General features: G+C 46.2%; 1 protein-coding gene across 1 annotated transcript; it reads right to left on the reverse strand.

The window, feature by feature from the left end:
- CEP68 (centrosomal protein 68) lies at window positions 1–26,324 on the reverse strand. The gene is made up of 7 exons (XM_045828820.1): window positions 26,207–26,324; window positions 15,847–16,236; window positions 12,779–14,284; window positions 11,203–11,325; window positions 8,690–8,786; window positions 4,963–5,135; window positions 1–4,151 (listed from the first exon to the last, which is right to left on the reverse strand). The coding sequence occupies exons 2-7, from the start codon at window positions 16,192–16,194 to the stop codon at window positions 4,128–4,130; spliced, it is 2,271 nt and encodes a 756-aa protein (XP_045684776.1). The 5' UTR covers window positions 16,195–16,236; window positions 26,207–26,324; the 3' UTR covers window positions 1–4,127.

Below are 26,324 nucleotides of genomic sequence, written 5' to 3' on the forward strand. Positions count from 1 at the left end.
CAAGTTTAGGATGTATGCTATCTAGCCTGTTGTCTGTGTTCCTTCTCTGAAACCATCTGAAATGGCTTAATAAATTAATACTTTTGTTCTTTCCTGTGGTAAAGGTAGAAAGCATCACCTTTCCTAATTGGCAAGTGATCAGACTAACGCATGTGCTAATGTTTCTTCATGCTTTGAGTCAGATGTTGATATTTTATCCTCCACAATTGTATAACTTAGGTTGGAGGAGAATTAAAGCATTAAAGTTGAAAGCAGGAAAAATTTACTGTATGACTGCCCTAATTTTAGAAATTATATCCCTAAAAATTAACCAAAAACACAAATGCTGGATGGGAATAATAAATGAGAAAAATGTATTTATTTCCGTGGAATTTTGCACATATGAAAATTTTGTTAAATAGGACCTTAAAGATTCTAGAGTTTGTTTTTATTGTGGGGAAGCAAATCTTTTGCTAACACTGGCATTTTAAGGTGATAGAAATCAAAAACTGTTTCCTTGTGGTTGTAGCAGCCGCCAAAATACTTACTTAGGGGCTTGGGATGTGGTTGTTGGCAACACATTTTATGGTGGGGTCTTGAATTCAATGATAAAATTTAAATTACAAACAAGCCAAAAATTAAAACTTTTTTTTTAATTTTCACTAAACAGGCAATTGAAAATACATGGTACAAAAATAAGTGATAAGATTATTGTAAAATGAAATTGACAGAATAAATATTCAATTTAATTTTCCATCTATGAGAATTTCACAATAAAAATCATAGTTTACTTTGTATTATAGATGTGCTTGTTGGATCTATTCATCCTCAAATAAGGCAACTGAACTCAAGTTACCAAATAGTAATTATCTGGGTGAAGTTTTCTAAAATGCTTCAAAAGGTTTTTTTGCTTTACCATACAATATAAAGGGGGAAAGAATCCAGAAACTATGTTCTAAAGTAAGTAAATGATACAAATGTTAAACAGTGTGATGGCATGCACTTCAAACAGCAAGTTGTTCAAATTGTCAGCTTCTTCTTGGCGAGTTAGCAAAAAACATTACATGGATTTATTATAAGATATAAGCATATTTATATACTTAGTTTTGAAAATTCTAGCATCTTTCCCCCATGACAGTCAAGACTGGGGCTCACTGCATTGCCTTGCTTTTATGAATATGCCAATAAATGCAGCCTTGAAAAAATATATATTCCTATTCCTACCCCCATTTCAAGCTACTATAGGCTTTAATATGTTCACTTAATAAAGGAAAACTATCGCTTGCCATATTGTAAATGTAAGTGGCTGCCATAAATTAGCTTACATAAGAGTAAGTTAAACTTAAGCAGTTTAGTCTCTGGGAAATCCTTGCAGAATGATGGCCATTCTGGTCTCAGCAGTGACTTTCTATTCTTTGACTAAATTTTCCTTCAGCATACATGCATGTTGCCATTGCAGCACGTTTTATATCAACCCTTCTCAGCCTCAAAACAGCCATGTTGACAATGTCTCCAATTTGCACTTTAGCCATGGAGCTGTGACGAGAACCCAGATCTTGAAACTGCCTATATGGCCCTTAGTACTGCAACTTCCCTGTGGACTTAAATTCTCCTTATTTAAAGGGACTACCAGGAAATTTTACTGCAGGTCAAGATGAAATTTCATTACCACACTTATGTCACTGTAGACCATTAGTATCCTGAAGACTAGTGTGTACCACTGTGTACTGGCCAGCCAAACTATTTGAATCAGTGTGGCTGTGTTTGCTCATGGAAATGCTGCTGGCATCTTACTAGGCTGAAACAGTTTCAGCTTCAGTTTTAAGGGAGGTCTTCAACTTTCTATATATAGCACTGCTGAAGATGAAATTAGCAGCTGTGTTGATATTCTTTGGTGGCATTCACAACTAAGTCCAGAATAAGCACCCTTCAGTCACACCTTATTTCAAGGAGATGAACAAAAACCTTGAGTTCATCTCTATGTAAAAGTAGTACTTTCTTGGGAAATGGGGTACTTTGAAATAAAACACTCTGAAAATTTCTGTCATTACAGTTACTAGGTTGAATGGGAATAAAATGGCATATGCAGAATTCAATTATTATAACATTGGCCAGTTTCTATAGAGTTGTCATCTTCAGTCTTTCTTTGCTAACAGATACATACTTATTTTCATGCCTATCAAATACTAGTAAATAACTAGGCTTAACTCCTAACTGCTATCCTGTAACATACTCAGTGGAAAGGCATGTACCACTTTATAGCCACATCAAAGAGAAGGTGAAGTACATCAGTTTTAATACAGGCTATTAGACATAACTGCCTTTTTAACCAATTCTACGCTATTGAGAATATTTTACATTTACAGCTATTTGTCAAGGAGGTATTTTGTCTACTAAAGTCCATGTATGGAACTAAGGGTTAAGATGGAGAATCGTAATATGGGCAAAATCTGAATATACAGTTCAATTCTGATCATGCCCTTAAGCATTATGGTAAATGATACCATAGCAGCAGGTGCTTGAAATACTGAGTTTTTATTTATATAATTTTCCAGTGACTATGAAGTCTAAGAAATTCTAAAGCAGAAACATTTAATAGGACTTTAGTTCATATGGAGGAGAGTGAAATGGTAAGATTATGTGTCTCAGCCCTGACCCGTGTGGCTTGGTTGGAGCTGTGTTACAGAGACTGAATGGTGGTGAGTTTGATCCCCGATTGGGGCAGGTATCAAAAAGCAACCAATTGATGTTTCTTTTTCACATTAATGGTATTTTCCCCTCTCTCAAAGTAGGCGGGGCAGGGGGGAATAGCCCAGTAAGGATTAAAAACAAGAAAAATTATGTGGCTCAGCCTCCAAAACTAAAAGTCCTAAACTTATTTTAACGGCAGTAATTTGGTCTTAAATGTTTTGTTCTGAGGGGAAATCAGAAGTCTGCTTCATAAGTGAGTGTTTCAACATCACCTTCTTTTGGTTCAAGATGACTTGCTCATCTCCTTATAAACTAGAAGATACTCCTTTTTAAAGCACCTTCCTCAAATGAGAATCTGGAAGGAGTTTGAAAAAAGGCCTTTAAATGCTTATCTCATATATTTAAGTATGAAGAACCTTTAAGTCTTATTAATTTTAACTATTATACTAGAAGTATATGGGGTGAAATATGCTTTCCTCCTTCCATGTTCATTCATGGCTCAATAGAAACTAAGTGATTTTTTGTTTTTGCAGAATCTGGTTACACCAGCAATAGGTGATCATTTTGCTTTAAAAAGCCATAGAATCGATGCTTTCAATGGCTGATCTGTAGATTTATTTCTATGAAAGTACTACATCAACTCCCAAGCAACAAAAAATTTCCTTGTTTTCCTTCATTACTGACAGCCTTAGAGAGTCCATGCCCTTCCCTTCCCTTGGACTTACTCTTCCATACCAAAGAAGGAATGAAGGGGTGCATCCTCCTAAAGGTACCTCTTACAGTGGGTCATTAGTCCACAGCCTAGCTGAAGCTCAATAGTAGCTCAAGAAGTCCCTGCTCATTTTCCCTTAAGACAGTTAGGCAGGGGGATGGACCCCCAAGCCCTGAAGATGACAGAAGGTACTGAAGCCCAGACTGATTTGTAGATGTTCTAGTCATTCAGAACCTTCTAAGAATTTGGTGAGTTAAAGTTTCTTCTAAAAATCTTCAAAGAGGGATTTATAAACGTTAAGCTTCAGTTTTACTGAAAGAACCAAGCTCTTGGCCAACCACTCACTTTTTTTCAGTCTCTTAGGTCCTCTTGTATGCCTGAGGGTACTGAGCATTGGTACCTTCTTTAAATAATCTCAGCACACAGACTAGTTTAAGAGCTCTGTCTGCTTTTTTTAACTAGATAGAGAGGGGAGGAAAGATGAATAAGCCTATGAGCATTACTTTATCTAAACTGGCAAAGCCACATGCTCTTTGTAGAGAAGCAGCACCAAAGGAATACCTTAGTTTGGAAGGATTCATTTTAAGTAAAAACGGTCACTCAGTAGCCTCTTGCTTCAGGGAAGAGAAAGGCATTTTATATAAACTAGTACATTAAAGTTAAGTTTCCTCTTTAATATCAACATTAAATGGCTCTTACTAGAACTTCCTGGAAGTTTCCCACCAGCCGAGTTTTGGGAGGCAGATTACATCTCTGCCTGAGAAGGTGCCTGAAAGAAAGGAGAAGCGTTTGTTACAGGCAGAAAACTGCAGAGGAAGACATGACAACAGACATCAACCTGCATCCGTTTTAGAATTAAAATGACTCGCTCAAATTTCTTTGATAGAAATACATGGGCTCCCTGCTCTTGACATACCTGAGGTTTTACCCTCTACCTTCTTTTGTCTATAGTAAATTCTAATCTGGAAGATCTTAGTTAAGTACATTTTGGTTGGAGAGGCAATTTCAGAGATAGCATGGTCCAGTTATCCCCCAAAGTGGGTACCAACCCCCTATACTCTCTCACTTCCTCTTTCTTATTGTGTCCTGTACGAGTTTCCAGAGATCAGAAGAAAGCTGTACTCTTAGGTCTCCAGGAGTGTCACCCCACAGCAATGCCCCCCAGCTCTTTGTGAGAAAGGAAGGTCTGGGGAGTTACCAGCAACTCTGTGTCTCTAAGCACTGGGTGCTGTCAATAGTTGCTTGGAGATGGAGTACCAAATGAGTTGGGTGATAGATGTACACACACAAAGTAGGTTTAGGTTAAGTTTTACCAGGGGCATAGGGCATCCTAGTCCTCAGGCAGGCAGAATGGAACACACCACAGTGAGCCTTGATCACCACAGGAAGACCCCCAAACCAAGCTTCTGCCTGGCAATGACAGCATCTCCCTTGTTCAGTATAGGTTTTCTCCTAGCATGTTACTTAATAGCTCTTGGCTCCAGCCTCTAAGAAATAGCCAAATGTTAGAACAAGAGCTCTGACCTCTAATCCAGCACTGGGGTCTGAGGACAGATGTTCTCTTAGGTTATTCTATTTACCAGGCTAATCCCAGTCACATCGGCACTCCTGTGTGCCATCGGTGTGTTGTCTGAGATGAGGGCACAACCAGCCAGCATGTCCACAGAGGCTAATATGGTGTCATACAAGTGATCTGCGTGGCTCTCCAGCTCGCTGGGCTGCTTTGCGATCCTCCCGAGAACATCCTGTAACACTAACAAACGAGGTTTAAAACAATTAGGCCAAAAAAAAAATCATGCAAGTTATTTTCAAAAGAAAATACAAGGGTGTAGCATTTCACACAAAATAGAAACACAGCAAGTTTCATAATGTCTACTCTTAACAGTGACTCTCCAGTAACACTAACAAACGAGGTTTAAAACAATTAGGCCAAAAAAAAAATCATGCAAGTTATTTTCAAAAGAAAATACAAGGGTGTAGCATTTCACACAAAATAGAAACACAGCAAGTTTCATAATGTCTACTCTTAACAGTGACTCTCCAGGAAACGCTATTGCACTAGTAGATATATGATAATTTCTGATTGAAGCTGAGAATTTCACTGGCTCCACTTTGGAATTACGTAATTCACAGAAGGGCAGAAACATGGTCTGACTTTTAGAGATAAGATTCTGAGCACGCCCAGATCTTGTGGGGCAGAAGGCTTAAATTAAATAAAACAACACACCCAGACCAGGGTCCTGTTGCCAGGTCCTGTCAACTGGGGGCTGTCATTTAGCATGTGTACAGGTAGTCAGGTAACATTTGGGAATGTTTGTGAACCCTTTTGTGGGTGTCCTAAATGAACAGACTTAAAAAGAAAATTATCTAAAAGCTGGCAAAGACAAGATTCCCTCCTACAGGATAGGCTAAGTTCAGAGTGCATCCCACACAGCAGGATTGTTTTTTTTTTCTCTTAAAAACTTTGTCCTTTGTTAAACACAAAGGCTGCTTTGGCTTCCTGTGCCTTTATCAGCTGTGTTAACACTCTCCCTAGTTTCCTGCTACAGCTGCAACATCTGCCAGCAGCGGAAGGGAAAGCAGAAGCTGTGTATCTGCAGAGGATGCTGACGGGGCGGGCAGTAGCGCCAGCTGGCTGTATTGAGATCAGCACTGAGGGGAGCTGCGTCAGTCATAGGGGCAAAGTGCGGTCCTGACAACTCTCCAGAGCTGATCTCTAAAGGGCAAGGCCAGGGTGCAGTCTAGTGCGCCTTGAAGGGCACCTGGGATAGGCCCTCTTCCATGCTCACCTGACCTTTATCCATCCTGTCTGCTGTCAGTGGAATCCAGGGGATCTTTATTTTTGAACTTTTATTTTAGAATGTTAGGTGTTTGGCTGAAAGGAAGTAAAAGGAAAGCTGGGAATGTACATGAAATCATTTTTCCCAGTGATTTTTAATGTTTTAATTTTACAGGGACCTGGTTCAGCTGGATGTATATACATGCCAGCCATTTGATAATGAGTTTGGGTGTGAGACAGGATTGTCAACTCACACACTAAAATGCAGCGAAAACCTGCCAGATTTCCACGGGGAGGCCTTTGGCAGCAGTCTGAGATCGGCATGTTTTGGGGGGGGAATTAATTTAGCTTCCGTCCCTGAGGTTATACTGTGGCAGAGGAAGAAAGCAGGCTCAGGGAGAAGTGTCTGTGCTACGGCTCTGGACACTGACGGCATGCTCTGGGGACAAGCCACGAAGAAAGACCCTGTAAGTATCAAGGGAAACTTGCGGTTTTCACCAAACAGTAGATTTCTGGTTATGCCAAACTGAGGGTGTGGAGGGGCAGTGTGTCAATCTGAAAGAGCCTGGATACATGTCTGAACACCACAGAAACCCCAAAAGCCTCTTATTTTGGCAGTAAAATACCTCCAGACTCCTTTGAGAGAAAGGCAAAGTGAGATGTTTTTATTACGAGAGAAAGGCAAAGTGAGATGTTTTTATTACGAATTAAGTGCTGCCCTGACTGGTGTGGCTCACTTGGCTGGGTGTCAACCAAGCAAAGTGAAAGGTCACCAGTTCAATTCCTGGTCAGGGCACATATCTGGGATGTGGGTTTGGTCCCCAGTTGGGGGTGTGAGAGGCAACTGATCAATATTTCTCTCTCGCATTGAAGTTTCTCTCCTTCCCTTCCCCTCTAATTCATAAATACATATGTACAAATTAAGCACTGAAATTTATGGAATTGATTTTTAAATAAAGGTCAAAGAACCCATAGTTTTTAAGAGGTCCATTGTTACTTGTGGCCTCTGGGAAGTTTCCTGGTACTGAGCTCCTTTCCTTCCTGCCCAGGCCCCTGCACCTCCAGACACTGACAACAGCGGGGGAGCTAGCATATGGGGCTGGAGCCAGGCTGCCCTACCTTATGTGACCCAAGGCAAATTCACCACTCTGCTGAGGTGGCAGTAACAATAGTATCCACCTCACAGGGCTGTGATGAAAGGAAAAAAAGTCTGATGTCAACTGCTTCAACAGTGTCTGGCACACAGTGTTCAGTAAAATACCAGTGTAATGAACAGTGAGCAAGGAGCCTGGCATACTGAATTTCTGCCCCAATCAAAACCAAAAACACTAGTGCAAGAGAACAGGAGAAGAGCCCAATCAAAAGTCTCCCAAGGGCAGGGGGTTGCAGAAGTCTCATACATGCCCTGGATAAGTGCTGCCCCTTGGAAATCCCTGCAGTGGCTCCATGGCTCATTCAGGTCTCAACCCTGGTGATTTTTCTTCCCAGGGGACATTTGGCAATGTCTGGGGGTATGAGGTGCTACTGGCATCTAATGGGTAGAAGCCAGGGATGCTACTGAACATCCTACCACACACAAGACAACTGCCCTCACAACAAAAATTATGTGGTTCAAAATGTCAGTGCTGAGATTGAGACTGTTCCATGCATCTCCTTAGTGTGCACCTGCCTACTACTACTTCTGGTCAGGCAAGTGCAACCTCATCGCCCCTCAAGCCTGCAGGTCCCGCCCAGTTTTACTTATGCTATTTGCTTCTAGCATAAACCCCGTTTCACTCCCAATTTGAGGCACAATATAGGTAGGCTTTTTTTAGCACTTTGATATTCAATCTTAGAGGAAATCAGAGGCTGCTTTCAGGGGTCCATCACTTCACTGCTTTAATCTGGCATTCTCGTAGCTCATCCTCCATATCCTATCTCCCCCCAGCAAGGGCAGCATGACCATAAATCCTTGCACCATTCATGCTTTAGTGCACTCTCAAAGGCTCGTGGTTCTCCTTTTCCCACAGTGGAAACCCACCTTACAAAACAGGCTTGAGCTCAGCGTGTGCACCACTGCCCGCCCTGTCCCCTCCTGTCAGTTCACTTCTTCCTTCAGTCTATTCCCTCAGCACAGAGTGACTACTCTTAAAATGTGACACGACTTCTTCCCCAGAGCAGATGACCAGAGGGGTTCGGCCTGTGCTGGGAAAGGAGGGGAGGCCCTGAGGGTTCCCCACCGTGAACGCCCTAGCTGAAAACCAAGAACAGCTGGATTAAAACCAGCATTCCCACCCAGCACACCACCAGGAAAAGATAAGAAAAGCACGAGTGTCGTTCTTACAAGCTCAACACCTAACTTCTTCCCGGCTTACCTTTAGGACTGTAACTGCCTCATGGTGTGGTCTGAGGGCAGTGATGGTGTGAGGGGCTGCTGACAGGGGTGCCTGTGGGAGGGGCTCTGGCACTGCTGGCTCCTTACCAGTCAATGTGGGTCCCTGGGCCTGCTGCAGACAGGCTGGCGGCATTCAAAGCCTCACGCATCTCACCTGGGGTGTTATCCAGCAGGCACTGAAGAAGAATCTCCCCTTTCTTCAAGACATTCTCTGTTAGGGACTGGTGTTCATCTATATCTTTCTTAAATTGCTTAAAGCATATTAGAAAAAGAAAAAAAGCTTTGTCATTATTATTTTCTAAGTTATTCAAAATGATCCCTTGTAGGGTAGCTTGATTCCCCTCTAACCTGGAAGGTGAACCCACTGGTTTTCAGGCTTCTCCAAGTAAACAGTGTAAAAGTTTAACTTCACCTCTTTTGAGCCCAAGGTAAATAGGGTCAATCCTTTTTTTTCCGTTTACAGTTTTACAAAAAAAAAAAAATAGTTTTCTTTGTCTTGGAGCCTGCCTTAGCAACAGCTGGAGCCAGGGCTTCCTTCCTGTCTCACCTCACAGGGTGGGTTCTCTTTGAAGTCACAGGGCAATGGGATTCTCAGAACAGTTTTCTGTTCTAGTGGAACTAGCGAGTAAGAGCCATTAAGACATGCTGTTAACTTGACCACAAGGACTGCTGCCTCTATCTGGGCACTCTCGCATTGTCCTGTTCGATGTGGCCCTTAGGCCTTGGGAAGACATCAGGGAAGATGTCATTCTCCTTAGCAGCTCATCTGTTTTTCTCTCATAGGTACCAAGCCTTGTAGTTGACTATTTTTGATGTCCCTTTAGCTAGGAAATATAAAGTCAAATTCATGACCACTTTTAACACAGGGTGCAGAACTTAGTTCACATTCTGAAGTTATAATTTTACTCTTGGAATTTATTATATTCCTGTGTTCAGCCTTAATACCTGTGCTTATATGCTGCCACAAACTGACTGTGATAAGACAAAATAATGAAACATAGTCACAGTTAAAGTATATGGGTACATACCCACACTCAGGCTTATATTAAGTATCTCAGCATGGGTCAAGGTAGCTTATACATATGCATAAGCCACGCACCATTCTGTGTGGGTAAGGGGTTGACAGTGTGGTTCCACTGTTGTATGGGTGACACAGAGGGCTATGCTTCACTGACCTGCAGGGGTAATCACAGCTCAGATCTCAGCTCTACACACAAAGCGAGAGAGTTGCTTCTGGTTAGTCTGGAAGTTGAGGCAATGGATGGAATGAGGGGCACAACAGAGGGAATGGAGTTGTTTTACTTGGTCTGCTCTGATGGGGGCAGGGCTGAGGCACTCTGGAAGGGCCACCCAGGTAAATCTTACAAGGGCAATTTCCTTTCCCAATAATGGTGCTGCCCTTGGGCCTCCTGGGAGCGGACCCCGGCACACGGAGGACCCTCATAGCCAGCCTTTCCCAGTGTACTCTGGGCAAGGAACTCTCCACACAGCAGGAAACAGCAATCTCACTGATAGAGGGCAGCTGGCCTGACCAGGCGAGCCTGGTCCCTTCAGTTTTACTTGGCTCTAAGCTGGAAAACAAAGGCCCTCCATCCTGCCTGGGTGTGGTGAGAGCTCCAGGCTCAGCCCAACCTACTGTGGCCCCTGGCTCAGTCACTTGTAAATCACACCCTGTTCTGTTAAAGAGGCAGGGTTAGGTTGTAATGTGCGAGCAATTCACAGAACTGTCCCAGAGAACCCTTTCTAGACTAGTGCCAGGCTCACACTACAAATACCCCTGCTCCTTCATCAGAGGTTATAAAGGTTTGGCCAACCAGACATGCTAGAAGCCATGGGTAGTTCAGTCAGGGTTAATGTTACGTTTAGGGCAACTGAATAATTTATCATCCAATTCAGAACACTTTTGGAAATGAAGGGGGACCTACTGATAATTATGCCAGAATAGCCAGCACAAACTGTCACCCTAAGTATAATTGCCCTAAAGTTGTAATCAGCGCCACAATTGAGATTTTAGAGAAAACCCTTATTTTTTTAAAAAGAGAGACATGCCCCTCCAAAACTAAACACATGAGAAGCAAATTGAGTCGTATTTTATTTAAATACCATCAAAACGCCCTGTGTGTATTTTGGAATCAGTACAATTTCAGTCCAGACACTTAAATACCAGTCAGTACTGTCCAACAGAACTCGGTGATGATGGAAATGTTCTTCTATCTGCACTGTTCAATGTGGCAGACACTAGAAGAATGTGATGGCTGAGCACTTGGAATGTGACTAGTGCAACTGAGAAATCCGAATCTTCAACTGTATTTAAATAGCCACATGTGTCCAGCGACTCCATATTAGTGCAGATCTATGTTTAATCAATCCCTAAGACATTTGGAAAATTACACTGGAAATCACCTGTACATATTTTTGATTCAAGATAAATACAATCAATGCGTTTTCTCCAAACTCTATTTGGCCTGTGAAATAACTGATACATCCCAGTTTTTCAGCATTAGGAATATGAAAAGGACCTATGATTAGATTTTAGGTAACATAGTCAACTGAGCCACGATGTGCTGAACATCAATTATTTCAGCTAAATTACCTGATTACCTTGTAATCAAGTAATGTAGCCATCCCTCTCGTGAGTGAACAGCTAAAGCCAGGACCATGCATTACCCGGTAAAGCTGCAGAGACGACTTGAGACCTGCAAGACTGGACCTGGGTGGAGTCAAGTGGTCAGTAATATCTGCGACGTTATATAGCCAGTGGATCAGCTCTTCTAGCTGACAGCAAAAGGTCTGTGCAGACAAATAAAAGAAACATGCTGTTTACATTTTCAAAAGGCTAAAAATATCCAGGGATTCCGAGATGGATTGTGCACATTTCTGGGGCATTCCTTCACTTGAGGCTTTAGTCTCCTTTCCCCTTCCCTGCCTGTCCCCACCCCATGATTCCAGACCTCTGCCTGGGCAACGGCAACAGCAACAGCCCCACCTTGGTTCTGCCTACCCTCAGCCCAATGTGACACCAAAAATGACAGTCTGAGAAAGGCCGGCCCTGCATGGGGAATAGCCCAGCCCCAGGAACCAGTTCTTGGGTCAGCACCACTGCTAACTATCAGACTGTTTGGGGGAAAAACATGGATATAAAATAAATGACTGGTCAAGACTAACCAGAATGTACACCAAGCTGACAACTGACTCAAAGCTGCACTCCGTCTCCTGTGCCCCCACTGCTCAGGGAGCAGGGCCCCAACACTCCCTGTGGAGCTGCAAGCCAAGCACTTTCCCTCACCCTCTCTCAATCCTGTATCACAAAGGAGAGTGCATGCTAATACGTGTCCCGCCGGCTTCAGAGTACAAATAAAACCATCCCTGGGACACCAAGAGCAGGTTAAAGCCCTCCTTGAGTTCTAGGAACCGCCTGTGGCACTAGCTCATGGGCCCACACACGGACCCGCAGCTGGCCGCCCAGCTCTGGTGAGATGCAGTATTCCCTCGCTCACCTGGGGGACTCTCCCTGTGTGTGTGATGAGCCACATTTCTGAATGTATGTACCTGTGTCAGGGACTGCGTGAAGCCCTCAATATGAATTATTTCATTTAATCCACACAACACCTTGAAGTGGCGCATCTCCATATTTTAGCAAAGCAGCGAACCTGAGAGACAGCTGAATTCCAGAGAGCAGTGCCCTGATTCAAATTCACACCTGCCTGATGCTGACAACCCTGCTCCCTGTAGTAGTAGTATTGTATCTCCAGATATTCTTGGGCGGTGCATAAACCTCTACCGTTACACCACTTCATTAGAACTGAAGCTCCGAGAAGCCTCCCAGTCAAGAAAGTACTTACTTTTGTTTAGTTCAGTGTTTCCTAAAGGCGTCTGAGCACAAACCTTTCTTGTGCAGAGTACCTCTTAATCTTCAAGGTCAAGAGCCTTGGGAAGCTGCCTGGGATACTGGTTAAGAGCTCAGGCTCCAGCCCTTGCTAATTTTCAGTGGGCAGGTTGCCTAACCTCTTGTCTGCCATTTTCTCTGTGAAATGAGAACAACAGTCCTCATCGAGTAGAGAGTTGTGAGGCTTAAATAGGATAAGATACAGCAGTCCAGTGCCTGGCACACAAATGAACTCAAACTTGCTAAGTTTTGTTATATTAGTGCATAATTTCCTTCTGGAAATGCATAGTGCATTTCTTTCTTCTGGGGGAAGAAATGAGACACCTCTCTGCAAAACCTCTTAAATGTTGAATTTACCTTCACACACTGCATGAGTGAGTCTTTTCCCGCCTCTCTTCCTCTCCTGGGAGGCTGCCCTTTAGAATCTGGGTCCAAAACAACTGGCAAGGAGGAGCGTGTTCTCAGAGGTCCAGAGACCTCCAGCGCCTGGCTGCTCACCAGACTGCCGTCCCCTGCAGAGTCCCTTGTATGGATGAAGGAGCGCAGCAAACAGTGGTTCTGCTCCTCAAGCTCCCCAGACCCTCTGAGGGTAGTCCCAGAGGGAAGCTGGCTTTGGCTGGAGTCCGATGGGAAGGAAGTAGGCCCATCACTGTCCGACACATCCAGGGAGCTCTGCCCTTCGGCAGCCCCAGCTGGCAGGGTCACCAAAGTGGGAACAGAACCTAGATATGAAACCAGGCTAGAAACCTGTGTCAGCCGAGTGGGCAAGGCAAGATACTCGTCATCGCTTTCCAGGTCTTCTTCTGGTGTCCATCCCGACTCCATGTAGGCAGGGCGCTGGATACCATGGCTAGCTCCCTTCTCTCTTTCTGGCCTGGACGAGGGCCACCCTCTGTTCCACGTCCTCAGCTGGGGAGGGCTCACCTTGAAGGACTTGCCCATAGGCCGCCAGTTCTTCACGCCCCTCAGGGCTGGCTCTCTACTCTTCCAAGGACTGCCCCTACTGCCTGTGGCCCTGGGTGTAGATGCAAGCTGGCTACAAGATGCCAGCCCAACGCTGCCCTGCTCCTGGGGTCCTCCAGAGTGCCACCATTTGAGGCTTGGCTCTTGGGGCTCAGAGAATGGCAGGGCAGTGGCCTCCACTGGTGGGCAACTGTGGGAGACATCAGTGGGTGACTTTAGAGTGCTTGCTGGGGAGACAGAAAAGCTATCCAGGTCTATGCCCGAGTCCTGCAGGACAGGGTCAGCCAGCACGTGGCTGTCAATGTGCTTTGGGAGCCGAGGCCTGGGCCTAAGTGGGTAAGTATAGTCCAGCAGGTCTTCATACTCTTTATTTGGGTTCCAGTGCGGGGAGTGGCGGTCAGGGGAAGGGGGCAGGGAATCTGGTAGCACGCAGGCCCAGTACTCAGCTTGGAAGGACAGGTGCCTCCTGCTCAGCCCAGAAGCATCCTCCCCAGAGGACACAGGCTGTGGAGACCATTGGAGCTGAGGCCGTGGCCCCCCCACAGAGGGGACTGACTGTGGACCGACCAGCTCCAGGGAAGAGACCTTGGCAAGGGAGCAACTCTGAGGCTCTGCTTTCTCTTGGAGACCCTGGAAACTGCCACCAGGGGATGAAGCAGAGATACTGCAGCTGGAAAACTGAGGAGCAGCGACACCTGGGCTCACCATGGACCTCCACTTTGACGAGAAAGGGAAACCTGAGATGTGAGGCTGTTGACTGAGGTCCAGCACTGGAGGTGACTCAGCTGGGGACGGATCATCTTCAGTATCCGCATCATGTCCTGAGCAAAGACCTGTGGCTTTGGCAATGGTTCCAGTCTGAGATAGCTCCCCTGAGGCAGAAAGACTGGCGTCCTCCATCTGAAATGATAAGAGGGAAGAAAAAGCACTCAAGTGTAAACAATTAGTGAACTAAACTTCTTTCTTAGATGACAATCCGGAGTTTTCTTTGAGGAGCCAAATGATGTTCAGGAGAGGTCCTGACATGGAGAGCCTGCTCTGGAAGCAGCCTATCTTCCCCAAACTGATCCCGTCCCCAGTCCTTTCAAAAGGCCTTCCTCCACAGATACCCTGCCTGTAAGCAGAACTCAGAGCTGTCAGACTGAACACACTGCCTAACTTTTTGGAAGTATGTCCTGTGCAGACGAAACCTTAGCCACCCTGTCACTGATGGGAGACACACCCAAACCCACTCACTCGGCTCGCATGCCAGTGGTAACTAAACACCAGCAAAATGAGTCACTCACCTCAGCCTCTTCACGTTGAACTTTTAATGTGCTTGAGGGAGGCCGGTGGCACAGTGGTTAAAGGCCATGGGCTCCGGCACCAGACAGACCTGGTGCCGACCCCTAACTGCCACCTTCCAGTGAAAGTGGTACTATTACTCGCCCATTTCACTCCCCACACCTATAAAATGGGGATAGCAGCACCAGTTCCTCAGGACGACGAGTAGTAAATGAGCCCGTGTGTGAAGGGCACAGGGTGAGAGCTCTACACACAACAGGAGTTACACTAAGCACTGGACTCACACCATGAAAAAAGCCAGTAGGCTTATTTGCTTCTGACTTCTCTGAAGCTCTGACTCACAGGTTCCCTGAGCCCCCACCACCCTGGCCCCCAGGCAGGTGAGCCCAGCTTCTGTTTTCTCCCAGTCAGAGGCTCTTGGAAGGAGCGGGATCCACAGGAGCAGCATGCAGCAGCCAAGGCCACAATGACCCTGAAGAGATCAAAGCCATTCCCATGAAAGGTCTGGGCAAGCAGAACAGAATAGGACGTCAGAGCTGGGAGGGGCAGGTCATGCAAGTCACCTTCCCAATTACACTGAGTGCCTAGAAGACTCAGTGATTTGCCTGAGGTCACAGACCCAGGCAGCACGCCCTGCCACCCACGCGTGACTCCCACTAGGCGAGGCTGCACTGTAGTCAGGGCTGCCCAAGAAATTCTCCTCGCCCTGCAACAGTGCTGCCCCCTGCAGGGGCTCCAAGCTTTGCCAGGCTTCCTGGGTTTCCAGGAGATACAGTCTCAAAGCCCTCAGGAGACCACAGCTCTGGGCCCTCCTCCCCCAAGTTTCCTCTCAGGATCCCCCTGAGGCCTTCAGACCACCAAGTCAGAAACAGAAAAAGCTCCCCTTTTCAGAACTCTCCTGGCCTAGCCCTCTGGACAGTAGGTCTTGGCCACAGCGTCCCTGGTTCTCAGAAGATCACCAATCTCTTAAGGAAAAGGAGATGCTATGGACAGAGCCCCCCAGCCCCACTGGCACCGAGGCCCAATTCTCCAGGTAAACCTGCAAAACAGAAATCACCATACCCAGGCACCCCAATGCCCCACCTTGAACAGGGATTGGGAAAGCATTTAAGATGACAACAAAATGCTGGAATGCATTCCCAAAAGATAGCATTAGGTAAACCTGCAGTCTCATTTACCTTAGTAGCTACTTGACTTCCCACAGAATGCAGATCTCCAGTCCCCGCATGGGGAGAAGGATGCAGGCAGCTGAAGGCACGCTGAGATGCACCGGCCACTGGCTCCTTGCTGGTATTGGTGGCCTGTGACTGGCAGGCTCCAGAAGGGCAACAGGTGGGGGCAGATAGGTCCTCTGCCCCCCACACAGGGGAGGCGGGCTCTCCCTCAGCTTCTAGGCGTGGCAGCTGCTCCCCATTCACAGGCACGGGGATGTCCACCTCTTGTTCCCTGCAGCTCCACCTCCCACGAGCCAGGGCCTTGGTGTCCGTGGATGCCTCCACCTCTGCCTTTTCTTCTCCCAGTGCCATTGACACGCCTCTAGGTCAGGACTCCCTGAAGCCTTCAGCTGCCTACAAAGTGGGAAAGAGAGACAAAAATATCAAATGTCCACCTGTGTCCAGGCAACTTTGCTCTTTAATGATTAAGAAAAACATTTGGGGGTGGGGGGCAAAGAGAAACAACCAAAAAACTATGGCTACTTCCTCAGGGAAGAACAAAGGTCCAGGTCCAGCTTCTCCTCGGCATCAAACCCTTCCAAAAAGGAGGCGGGAGCACAATATTCTGTCCTCCACTTTTATGTGGCCTGTACCAGCCCCAGCACCAGGTGCCTGGGAGGGTCGGTGCAGGTTCAAATCACAGTCAAGGCCTGGTCCTCACTAAAGTCACCTTTGCGTCCCTGTCCCTTCAGCCCAGCCCCACTGGGTAAGAGGCCTGGCCTGTGCCAGCCCAGCCCAGCTGCGGCTCTGTTGTCAAAATGCCCCCGTCAGCAGGCAGCTCTGGCCTGGCTCTGACCACTCTGCTCTGAAGAGCAAGTCAGGGCATGTCCAGGCCTCGCCTGAACCCGGGGTGCTCCCCACACCTTCTCCTGTGGAGAAGGGACGACCCTCTCAAAGCACAGGAGCCATGCTCCAGGTTGTGGAGCAGGATGGGGGGAGAGAGGAGGGAGGGGGGGAGGGAGAGAGGGAGAGGGAGAGGGGGGGAGGGAGGGAGAGAGAGAGAGAGAGAGAGAGAGAGAGAGAGAGAGAGAGAGAGAGATAGGGGCAGTCAGCGGGCAGGGAAGAAAGAAGGAACAATTTAGGAGGGCGATCTGAAAACAGGACCATTGCATGAAGAGCTTCAGGAACAGAGGGAGACCTCCTTGGCCTAAGTGTGCAGGTGAGGGCTGCTCCTGGGAGCACAAGTCCAGGAGGATTTGGGAGGCAAGGGACCCTCAAGCACCCAGGATTTCACTGGCTGCCTGAAGTGCAATGGGCCAACTTCAAGGCTAGCCAACTTCAAGGCTAGCCAACTTCAAGTAGCCTTGTCTCCTCAGAGACCAGGAGGTGAAGCCATGGCAAGCAGGAAGCAGCAGGGAAGTGAGAAAGTGGAGGGGGCCGTGGATGTGGGCGCTCCCTGCTTGGCTGGCACACAAGGAAACACAACTGGGTGAGGACAGCTATTCCAAGACCGCCCACACAGGAGGGTCCTACCCTGCCTGGCTGGCTCCAGACCAATTCAGAGGCCACCCTGCAGAAGAGCACACATTTTACATGTACTCTCACTTCTCACAACCACCCTATGTGGCAGAAACTAATGGGAAAAACATACTTTTTTGGGACAATTTCAATTTAGGACTCAAATATGAAATGCACTGCAGATCAAGTATCCCCCGCCCTTGTCCCTGTTGCTCCCTAAAATGAACTAGTGCACACAAGGCACCCCGACAGTGCCTGGCACAGTGTCAGCTACTGCCATCGCTATCACGGGGGCCGTGCGTGTGTCAGAATCAGTGTAACAAGTTTCAAGAAACGAAGTCTAAGAGAGGGAGGAAAAGTAGCCCTTATTTTTTTTTTTACATAAACCAAGCAAAATATTTACTACTAGATACTTCTACAAAAACAAGTAAACAGTCTCATTAATTTTGTGTCACTCATCTCCTGGTACACATGCAGACAAACACAAAAATCTATTTCATCTTTCTCCCTTTTTACATAAAAATAGCAAACTAGCCCTGGCCAATGTGGCCTGGTTGGTTGGAGCATTGTCCCATAAATTGGAAGGTCACAGGTTTGATTCCGGGTCAGGGCACATGCCTAGGTTGCAGGTTCGGTCCCTGGTTGGGGCACACACAAGTGGCAAATGATAAATGTCTCCCTCCTCCTCCCTCTCTAAAATCAGTAAGTGTGTCCTTAGGTAAGGATTTTTTTTTTTTAAAGCAAAGTTTATAGGACATGCTGTTCAGAACTTTGCTTCCTTTTCTTTTTAAACAAAATATCTTGGTGATCATTCCTTAACAATACAAAGAGAGCTTCTTTTCTTTGTATCACAGCCCAGTACTGTACTCCACTGTAATACTGCTCTCTTGTTTATTTTACCAGTCCCTTACCAGGAGATATTTGGGTTATTTCCAATCTTTTGCTATTACATACAACGCTGTGATGAATCACCACGCACACACACCATTTGCATGCATGCTAGCACACCCACAGTGCAAACGGCCAGGAAGGGTACCTGCACGCGTACTTCTGGTAGATGATGCTGGTTTCCCAAGGGAAACAGGCCTTATCCTCATTCCACAGAGGGAGAAACAAAGGCTCAGAGAGATTCCAATCTAGAACAGTGTGACTCCAGAATCTAAGCTCTTTATGAACCAATTGGGGAACAAGTTACAAAACAGAGGTACACAAAGTAGAAGAGGGAAGAGACTAGTAGAGGGACAGAGATGGGTGACCAAGTCCTGTAGAGACTTTCATGGAGCTGCGTCCTCACCTTGTGGCTACTTAAGATACTGCACATGAAAACACTCACGGGCAAATTGTGTTTTCATGACTTTGGGGATAAGCTGAGCCCATGAATGGGAAAAATCAAGGTGACGGCTGAACTTAGTCTGTAGCCCCTAGTTTCTACTCCTTCCTCCGTTCCTAAACTCTCTCACTGGCTGGCCCTGGGCCCTGAGGGTGGAAGCCAGTCCCCCTCGTTCATTCCTCCACTCCTCTTCGCACTGAAGGCTGCGGTCCTGAGATGGGGCTGGACGAAGACGAAGTTGGGGCAAGAGATGGTACAACAAATGATCTCTGTCTTTGTTTTTATAAGGTATTTTTTAATGTCTTTTTTAGATTTCATTATTCAGAATAGAAGGTATCCATTTATCCCTGGAGGGGTGGTGAGCTAGAATTATAAGCTATTTAGGAGACACCGCTGGGTAACTTTCAAGTATACATACAAACCTGAACTAGGTTAACAGTTTTGCCAAAGGCCCTTTAGCAACTAGGGTAAGAAGGTATGAAATCCAGTGACTTTGATGAAAATGGTACTTCTGAAAAGACATACTATATCTGGTTATTTTCTCTGTCTGGATAAGCAGTCCCTCATAATCTCGCTTATCTGCCTAACAAATCCTATTTTTTAGCCTGCGCTATACAAGATTTAAAAAAAAAACAAACGATTTTATTTTCAGGGAGAAGGGAACGCAGGCGGAGAGGGAGAGAAACATCCATCAGTTGCCTCTCACAAGTCCCCAACCAGGAACCTGGCCTGTAACCCGGGCATGTGCCCTAACTGGGAATCTAGCTGGTGACCTCTGACACCCAACCCACTGAGCCACACCAGTCAGGGCTGTGCTATACAAGTGTATTATGAGAACTAAGACAGATATATGTGAAAAAATAAAAATAAAATAGAAAAGAAGTCCATGAGAGTTCATTGTAAATTGTGTACAAGATGCTACAGAATATAAAGAAAAGGGAAAAGTCAACTAGGGTAGAGACAATCAGGGAAAACTTAAAGTAATGACTGCTGAAGACAGACCATTTTTAAAACATCAATCACGTTGGCCCTGGCTGGTGTGGCTCAGTTGGTTGGAGCATCGTCCCATTCATCAAAAGGTTGGGGGTTCAATTCCCAGTTGGAGCACATACCTAAGTTGTGGGTTCAATCCCCAGCAGGAGCATGTATGAGAAGCAACCCATTGATGTTTCTCTCTCACATCAATGTTTTTCTCTCCTTCTCTCTCTCCAAATCAATAAACATGCTTTTTTAAAGATTTTATGTATTTTTAGAGAGAGAAAAAAGGAGGGAGAAAGTAGGAAAGAAACATCAATGTGTGGTTGCCTCTTGGTTGCCCCTACTCTGGGACCTGGCCTGCAACTTAGGCATGTGCCCTGACTGGGAATCGAATCAGTGACCCTTGGGTTCACAGGCTGGCGCTCAATCCACTCAGCCACACCAGCCAGGGCAAAATCAATAAACATGTTTAAAAAAATTTTTTTAGCCCTGGCTGGCATAGCTCAGTGGATTGAGCGCAGGCTGCGAACCAAAGTGTTACAGGTTCGATTCCCAGTCAAGGTACATGCCTGGGTTGCAGGCCATGACCCCCAGCAACCGCACATTGATGTTTCTCTCTCTCTTTCTATCTCCCTCCCTTCCCTCTCTAAAAATAAATAAATAAAATCTTTAAAAAAATTTTTTAAACCATCAATCATGTTGATGGTTGAAGAAAACTGTAGCCTAGAAAATGTGCAGGTTTTGGATTTTCAGGGCTCAACCCTGTCTTCACTTGCCAGGTAGACATCTTAATACAACATGAAGATCCAGCCCTCATTTCCAGATTCTAGATTTTATACATCATTCTTTCTGACCACCTGGGAATGAGGGTAGAGGTGTGGGATTCTGCCTGTACCCTTCCAGTGAAAGACCATTTACTCCTTTTCAAATCACCAAATGGTCCGCTCAGAATGATGAAAATGACTTGCTGGGCTGGACCAACACTGTCCCAGATTAGTAGCTTTAAACAACCTATTACGCTACATGGAGCTTCCCTGCTCTTAGATCACGCATCTTACAGTGTTCCCAGGGGCTAGCAGCTCTGTGGTAGGCAGAGGCCTCAGCTGGCCTCCTACCAGGGAAGCACCAGTAAGTCTGACTGAATGACTGGAGGCCTCACAGCCCAGACTATGAACAATGAATTGACCCTCCTACCTGAGAAAGGTCTGCACACAGCGTATCTGCCTTCTCCTTGGCCAAACAAAGAGACAAGCCACATAAGCTTCAGGATATTCTAGGGACCACTGCACTTAAAATTCTCCACTAGTTTCCAGGACTTACAGAAGCCGAATGACCTACCAGATATAATTAGGAGTGATGCAGACTTGCTTGGCTTATTCCTGCCCTACAGAAAAAAATATGCTCACACATCACGTCTGTGGTAACACTAACTCCATAAGCCTGGACACCTGACCCTCCCTGGTATCTGCTGCACCACCCTCCTGCCGTCCTGTCACAGCTGCCAGGGCTTCCTCCCACTTGCTCCTGTCCCAGATGGAGAGGAGGGCTGGGAATTGACGGGGGAAGGGTGACGTTCCTCTCTTCACTAAACCATTCAAATATACAAATTATCAGCTAGAAAGTAATCCTCATATCAAAACAGGACTTGCCCAGGATTCTTGAAATCATGAGCTCATTTTGAACAATCTGATTTATACCAACTTTGTCTGGGAAGGGTCTGTCTCTGCACCCATGTACACTATCAGCCGCCTGTACAGCCAGAAGGAGCTGTGCCCAACACAGCAAGCCCTACCAGTTCAGGGGCCAAAGCCCTGACACTCCTTGTTGTTTTTACAGAAGGCGACAGGTATAAGTGGCAAATGCCAGGCACACACAGTGGCAGAATGTGACCAGACAACCAGGCAAAGAGGCTCTCAGTGCTGCTCTTTCTCTAAGAACATGAAACCGCCCACAAGGAAAGCGGGAGGGGATGGGGTAGAAACCAGCACTGTAGGTTGCTGGAAGGCTCTGAGGGAACTAGACTGACGGGAGAATGGAGCTTAAAGGTGGAAACCCATCTTTATGTGGGAGGCAGCATGAAAGGGGGTACAGACACATGTGGTGGAAGCCAACAAAAGGGGCAGTCACAAGAGGCCCAGGCCCGCTTCAGAGGCAGGTGTATGCCAGCCATGCTGTGGCTGGAGGTGTGGATCCTCCAGCACCCCCTCCCCTTTTGTTTCCCCTATGGCTGCTTCTCAAAGGAAGGGTCCTCCAAGGCCCTAGGAGGAGCCACTGGGCCCCTTCAGACAGAGGCGGTGGGAAGGCTGTTGCCAGGCTGCTGTTCCCTTCCTTCCCCTTCCCTCCCTCTCTCACCAGTTGGCTGACTGACTGGGACCACCAAACAGCCTCAGGGCAGGGCCATCCTTCCAACTTGTCCCGAGAGGTCTTTGGGTGGCATTTAAAGAAATGCAACGGCCACATCTACAAGGAATTTAGGACTGAGCTTCTAGCCACCCCTCCCTTCAACTCTAAGCTCTTGAGGCTTCCTCAGCAGTCAAAGAACAAGGATAATGAGGAATGAACATGTCAGTCAACTGTACCCTCCGTTCCCACCAAAGAGCACAGCAGAAAAACAGCTCCCCTGGAATAAAAACTGTTCCTGCTGTCCCAGGAAGCTGGCCCTGGACCAGTTCCACAGGCCACTGCTTTACTGTATTGGTAGTTCGCTGTGAGCCCTTCAGGCTACACATACGAAGAATAAGAAACTTACTGATTCTCTAAAGAGATGCCATGAAGAATGTCACTCAAGTACCAAAACCTCTTAGAGAACTCATGGGACAAGAATTCTCTAGTCTCAGTAAGAGAAAGAGCCATTTCACTGAGCAGCCAGTTGGTTTTTACTTTATAGTTATTGGTAAAACTGATAAAAAAATTTTTTTCCTCTTTGCTTTGGTTGCTAGGAAGCTCAGGGCCAGATGTGCAGTACCACCCAAGCAAAATCTATGAGGCAAAAGGCACTCTTTTTTTGTACTGACCTTAGTCTGGACCTTTTTTTTATTCACCCTATCTGCCTCAGTTGCTCCTATTAAAAATCTTGTTACACAGAAAGGATCTTGGAAAGATTCCTCAAATTATTTTTTGGAACAAAACAGAAGAAATGTTAAAAACAGAATAACAGAGGGGAAAAAAACTACTAAATTCAAGACTTTATCTCAATACTACAAGGAAATAAAACCTGTTTGTTAGTACTTCTAAAAAGCTGGCCGTATACCTCAGTTGGTTAGAGCACTGGTTCTGATACACTGAGGTTAAGGGGGTTCAGTCCCCCGTCAGGGCACATACAAAAATCAACCAATGAATGCACAAGTGGGTGATACAAATCAACATCTCTCTCTATCTCTCAAATCAATAAAATAAAAAAAAAACTTAAAAAACCAAATGCAGATACTTATGTTAGTCGCTTTCTACTCAAAGTGTGGTCCACAGATCAGCAGCTTCTACATCACTGTAGAGCTTGCTGGAAATACAGATTATCAGGCCCTACCCCATAGCCTTGGAATCAGAGCCTGCACTTTACAAGATCTCCAGACCACTGGTAAGCACAATGTTCTAGAACCACCAGATTCATAAGCCCGTTTTAGCACTGTGATGCAGAACTATAATGGCTTTACATGCATTCACTGAGTGCCTATCTGACTTACATCCACCAGACAGGAGGAAATGTATCCTGTCCTTAAAACCTTTCCAACAGGGCACTAGAAAAAGCTCACATCTTGTGGCAGGATTTTAATGGCTCATTACAGAATACCACCAGGCTGGATGGGAGTCCCCAGAAACAATAATATTCCCTAGAAAGAATTCAAGATTCTTTGTGACTACAGTAAAAGCAGAATCACAGATCAGAATTCTCCTGTAATAGTTACAAGTGAGGAGGAGTTTTGTTTTGGAAACTCTATATTTAAGAGGAATTGATGTGCAAAGGGGACCTACACCTGGAAGGAAGTATAACAGCCTGTTTCCTGCAACCAGAAAGTGGTACAGGAAAACCTGGAAGTGAGGCAATATCCCCTAGGCCTAGGGGTTATATCTGCCACCTCTAGGTCTGGCAAACAGGTCTGAAACCAACTGGAAGACTTCTTCCACTTTTCACAATGTTCATGAACAACTTCAAAGACAGGAACCAGTTTCTTCAGAAGACCAGATTTGTTGTAAGGAAAGAAGCCACTCCAGGCCCACCTCCACAAGTTCTGCCTCTTTCTGGCTGAGCCAACTATCCTAAAATCTTTTTCTGTCAGCCACACCAGGTCACATTTGATTTACTCCTCTGCTCATTTTAAGAGACCACATTTTGAGTGTATCCAATACTACTATATTTGCTAAATGTTATTTGGCGCTTCATCAGTCTCTAGTGGGTAGTGAGACTAAAAGCGTGAAGAGCTTATTTTCTATGGAATAGAGGCATACCTTGGAGATACTGCAGGTTCAGTTCCAGGTGATAGCAAAAAAATGAGGATGTCAATAAAGTGAGTTGTAATCTTTTTGCTTGAAGGGTCCTGCCTTCAATTTGTACAAAACACAACATCTGTAAAGCACAATAAAATGAGGTATGCCTGCATGTACTTTTACTGAGGGGGGATGGGGTGGGCTCTGAAAAGGTTTAGGCCAGGGTGTCTAACCTTTTGGTGTCACTGGGCCATAGTGGTAGAAGAAGAGTTGCTTTGGGCCACACATTAAATACACAAACACTAACAAAAACTGATGAGAAAAAAAAAGGTTTTAAGTAAATTTATGATTTTGTGTTGGACCACATTCTTAGCCATCCTGGGCCTGTGGGCTGCGGGTTGGACATCTCTGGTTAAGGGATTTTTTAAAAATCAAGAAAACACATAGGACCAAGTACAGACAGATCCTGAAGGGTCAAGCACATACAGATATTTAGTATTAGTGAATCTGTTCGAGTATCTGTTTACTTTTATCCTAACAACTGCTAACAGCTATGCTAGGCACTTTATGTCAATATTTTATTCAATCCTCAAAACCCATGGAGTAGAATGTACTATTATAACTCCTGTTTTACAGATGAAGAAACGGAGGCATAGGGAAGTTTAATTACTTGTCTAAAGTTAGCAACATGGAAGAACAGAAATCTGATTTGACTTGAACCAGAGCTCAACGGATTCCCTACCCTGTAAGAATAATTGGCCCAATAAGTTAAAAGAATTAAGTTTGCCTTGGCTGGTGTGGCTCAGTGGATTGAGCACTGGCCTGTGAACCAAAGGGTCAGTGGTTCAATTCCCAGTAGGGCACATGCCTGGGAATTGCCAGCTGGGTCTTCAGCTGGGGGCCTGCTGTCACACATTGATTATGTTTCTCTCTCTCTCCCTCCCTTCCCCTCTAACAGTAAATAAATCTTAACAAAAAATCAATGTTTTGTTCTGTGAACTTTTTGGCTATGCTGCTACTGTTTTGTTTTCTTTAGCCTTTCTTCAGTCACTGACTTCCCAGCATTGTGCTAGGGGCTGGGGAAACCACAATACAGCAAGAAAAGGCAGCCTAAAGAAAGAAGTGATTATTATTTATGGGGAGGGGGAAGTCCTTTAAAAAGCTTCTCCAAAGAGGTGAAACCGAGTTCTTCACTCCTTTCTGCAGTGAGTGGCCCAGGACTGGTTGGTTCAACTGGTGGCCTCTACTTCTCTTAACCAAGCCCTAGAACCTTCATTTCTTGACTGGACACACTTTGTCCTGCATTTGAACAACATTCTTCATACCCTAAATCTTGGAAGCGCTAGGATATTTATGAAAGCTAGCTACCTTCGGGCCACCTCTCCCCATTCTCCAATGAATTCCCAGTGAGGGCCAACGTGCTCTGGCAGGATTCCGCTCCTTTTTATTACAAACAATACACCGAACTCAACCTAGTAATTATTAAGGACCTGAAATAGGTTTTGAACATGTGCCTCCTGGGCTGCTTAGAGCTCTTCTAGTGATGACAATTGGAAAGGGTGATCCTTCTGGGCATGAGTGGGGTATCTTGCGTTTTCCCCTTGGCAGCCCTGGACAGCTGCATTCAAGGCAAAAAGAAAGCATCGTTCGGGTCCACCTTTCCACTGGGAATGCCCCCGAAGTAGTGAGAGAGGATCTGTGCGTTAGCTGGGGTCGGACTCCCTTATTCCAGGGGCATCTGGGTCCCGGCGTGAGAGCACGGTAAAGAGGCGAGGACCTAACAGTCAGTTTCCCCAACACAGAAGCCCACCAGAGGCGCGGCAGCGAGGATGAGTGGCCACGCGCGCCCCCTCCGCCACGCCTCGCCGTAATCCGGGCCTTTCGCCTCCGCGTCCCACCGCCCGTCCGCGTTCCTCACCCGCCGATCCATCTGCAAAATGGAGGCGAAGGCATGGGGCGCCCCCACTCTCAGGTAGGGGACGCAAGGCTCGGCGGGCCTCCCGCCCTGCCCGGCCGGGCCTCACAGACCCAGAGAGACTGCAGAGCTCAAGGGGCAGGGCTGCGCGGGCGGGGAATGACTGGGCCACCGCCTCCAGAGCCGCGAAACTCCCGACCTCCCACACGGCCACTACCTACCGCGCCTCGAACGTTTCGGATGCCCAAACCGGGCCCGCGGCCCCAACAGCCGCAAACACCGGCCCCGAAGCAGGGGTACAGGTGCAAACCGTGACCCTCCAGCCGGAGCCCAAAACTC

The sequence above is a fragment of the Phyllostomus hastatus genome, unplaced genomic scaffold, assembly GCF_019186645.2.
Source record: "Phyllostomus hastatus isolate PE091 unplaced genomic scaffold, TTU_PhHast_1.1 phas_scaffold_78, whole genome shotgun sequence".
In the NCBI taxonomy this organism is placed as follows: Eukaryota; Metazoa; Chordata; class Mammalia; order Chiroptera; family Phyllostomidae; genus Phyllostomus; species Phyllostomus hastatus.